The sequence below is a fragment of the Papaver somniferum genome, chromosome 4, assembly GCF_003573695.1.
Source record: "Papaver somniferum cultivar HN1 chromosome 4, ASM357369v1, whole genome shotgun sequence".
NCBI classification, from domain to species: domain Eukaryota; kingdom Viridiplantae; phylum Streptophyta; class Magnoliopsida; order Ranunculales; family Papaveraceae; genus Papaver; species Papaver somniferum.
This window is the reverse complement of record NC_039361.1, coordinates 21342989-21346338: the sequence shown is the minus strand read 5'-3', so window position 1 is coordinate 21346338 and position 3350 is coordinate 21342989. Positions and strand designations below refer to the sequence as shown.

The window sequence follows — 3350 nt, the reverse complement described above, 5'->3', positions numbered from 1 at the left end:
AGTGAAGAAATCAATTGATGTAGGAAGAAGAAATTGATTTGGTGTGGTTTGAGTAGAGAATTAGAGTGGTATTTATAGGGGATTTTGAAAAAATGGTTGTTGGGATCCGACGGTGTGGAAATAGAGCCGTTATTAATGATGGATGGTTAGGATCCGGTGTGAGAGAGGTGTCCAAAAAAAAAGGTCAAACAAATATAATTCTCGAAACGGGTATTCAGTAGCCGTGTAAAAAGCTATGCGTACTGAGTAGCCGTACCAACGGTTATACGAGTACTCAGTACGCGTAAAGCGTAAAAAAATACGGGTACTGAGTACCCGTGTGATTTCCCTTCCCTATAGGCGTGATCAGATTTGATCAACGGAGTAGGGAAATGTGTTGATATCCCCACACGAGTAGGGATATGAGAGACCATAGCACTTGCGTTTTTTTGATTTTGAGAAGGGATAACTAGCACTATATTGCTAGCTCTAAGAGCTTCAATATGTAGACGTGAGCTTTTTCTTGCTTCTAATTTGGATCAACATGGTGATGCTTCTCCACTGGTAAGGTAGAGGGGGAAGATCCGTCGTCAGGGGCTACGTTTACAACTCCGTTCGGCACCTTATGCAGTGGTCATAGCTCCGGTATTATAGTTAAAATCTGATTTGACACAATATGTTTTCTCGCCACGAGCCCATTTTGAACAACATGACAAAGAGAAAATTGTCTTGATAGTAAACAAGTACTAATTAATGTGATTATTTTTTCATTTAATAATAAGATAATTGGCACTTGTAGGAAAGTAATAAGTGATGGTAACACTTAGAGCTAGCACTATGGTGGGGTTCATCCCCTCCCCATCTCTCATTATCCCTTAAAAACACAAAAAAAAAAACAAGTGTTATGGTCTCTCAAATCCCTATTCATGTAGGGATATTCACAGGGATCTCTACATGGAGGATCACATCTGATCCCGTTTGTAGGGAAGGGAAACCATACGGCTACTCAGTTGTCGTATTTTTTTACACAGTAGTCGTAACATTTTATTTGGTTTTTAAAGTTTTACGTTAAAACTTTTCATTTTCACTCTTTTTTATTACATAAACTCTTTTACCTATTATATCTTCTTTTTTATTTATTATATATCTTTTTGTTACCCTAAAATATCTTTTTTTACCTATATAAATAAATTCTCATAAAAAAGATTGAAAAAAAAATACGGCTACTGAGTAGCCGTTTGGCACTATTCATACGGCTATTGAGTAGCCGTTGCATGTAGAGAAGGGAAACGAGGACACCATAATGAGGATGGCTTCCTTGTGCTATCCCTTTCCACGTATGAGGGATAGGGAAGGGATGAGAGCCACCGTAATGTTGGCTCTAATTACATAATTCGTAGAGCTAAAACAGTAATCATGATATCTTTTTTGCTGTTGTATTGCATTATACATCAAAATGGTGTTACTTCTCCATTGGTAAAGTAGAGGCCAGAAGGTCCATCATCAGGTACAATAACCAAACTCAAAACTTTTTCCGCACCTTCTGCAGTAGTGAAAACTCCACTATTGTAGCAAATATCTGTTTTAACCCAACCAGGACATACACAATTTACACGAAATGTAGGAAATTCTCTTGCCAATATCCTTGTATAAGCATTCAAACATACTTTTGAGATTGTATATGCAGGTAGACATGAAGGCCATCCTTTTGTTTCTAAACGATCTTCTTTGAAATCCTTAAAAAATATGTTCACTATCTCATCCACTCTCTCTTCTGTTAAGCCATCGCTGTCATCCAATATTTCCAAAGCCTTTTTATTGCAGAGATACTAAAATCAACATACGTGAATACATTTGGTGAGAATTATAGAAAAATGGAAAACATTATTCCTCAATCCGGCCAAAGGGTTGGTCAAGATTGGCAACTTAGCCCGTAGTGACTCAAAACCGTTTCTAAGGACATATACAGATAATATTAGAACTGGGGTTATAACCATATGGATTCGTAAGATGTAAGAACATGAGGTTGGAGTAACTACCTTCAGCTTTCCTATGAGGGAGGAAACATTAACAATTCTTGGTGAATCAGAGAGCTGAAGTAAAGGAATAAATGCTTTAGTCACTGATTTGACACCATAGTAATTTGTTTGCATGCATTCTTCTGCTAATTCATAAGTCTCTGTTATCACTTGTTTCAAATTTGGTCGTTTCTCTTTGTTCTGGTCTATCTGTAACAGTGAGATAGTAATCATTTTATCTAACCAAATATGTTGCGATCATCTCACTAATAAGATATGTCAATGGATTGATATCTACCTGAACAAGAGCTTGCACCATTGCCGTGAAACCAACAGCATCAGTTGTTGCTCCAAGAATTCCAGCATTATTCACCTTTCAAGAATTCAAAAGCGGAGTTCAAATATAAATTCAGATTAAAGAACAACTTATACACATTAATCATGCCATATGGAATTTATAGTTATCAAAGTATATCAACAAACCACCTCCTTGGATCATACCCCATGGTCTATGGATCCGTCAACAAGCAACAACATCGATTTTGTTCGCCGACTTTGGTAGCGTTTGCACCTAGTACATATATATGAATAAAAAACTAAGTTATTGGATTCTTCTTACCAAGATATCTAGTTTTCCAAAGTGACTTCGGATGAATTCAGCTAGAGAAGAAATGGTAACTGGATTCATCACATCTAGTTGATGAAAAACAACATTAGAAAGTTCAAAAGAATTTTTGAGCTTCTCAACTACTTCTAAACCCTTGGTTACATCTCTAGCCGTCAACAAAACTGAAATTCCTTTAGAAGCTAGTTGTCTACAAATCTCAAACCCAATCCCCTTATTTCCACCGGTAACAACTGCACACCTGAAAATACAGATAGCAACATGGATAAGAACACATAGTTTCGTTACTAATTCAGCAGATACTTGAGATTACACTTATTTTTCCATTTTACGTACCTGATTTTTGCTTGCATTTCTGTCATTCTGTTTCTTAAAATGTTGCTGGATGATAAGATACTTTTGAGGAAGGAGAATATGTGGTTTGTTGTCGAGGTTGAAAAGTACTGGTTAGTAATTGGATAGAGTTTGTGTTAGACTTTACTTTGTAATACTTGTTCCTGAAGTCTAACCTTTAGAGTTGGTTTCAGAATTTGTGTCGAACTCTAATCCGTAATGTGCATGCATGTATTCATTCCACTGACTTGGATGGCTGTATATGGCCCCAAGGAAAAACAAAAGAGAAAATGCGTTTTATTTGGATTTTTGTTTGAGGGACCCGATCAATATTTTTGTCCGACTGCAACGGACTCAACCAAATGTGATAACATGAATTCCCAAATGCTCTACAA

General features: G+C 36.7%; 1 protein-coding gene across 1 annotated transcript; it reads right to left on the bottom strand.

Annotated features, from left to right (window-relative positions):
• Positions 1-1376: 1376 nt before the first annotated feature.
• Positions 1377-3097, bottom strand: LOC113273600 (salutaridine reductase-like). The gene is made up of 5 exons (XM_026523264.1): positions 2959-3097; positions 2617-2863; positions 2296-2370; positions 2019-2207; positions 1377-1808 (listed from the first exon to the last, which is right to left on the bottom strand). The coding sequence occupies exons 1-5, from the start codon at positions 2982-2984 to the stop codon at positions 1431-1433; spliced, it is 915 nt and encodes a 304-aa protein (XP_026379049.1). The 5' UTR covers positions 2985-3097; the 3' UTR covers positions 1377-1430.
• Between the last annotated feature and the right edge of the window lie 253 nt (positions 3098-3350).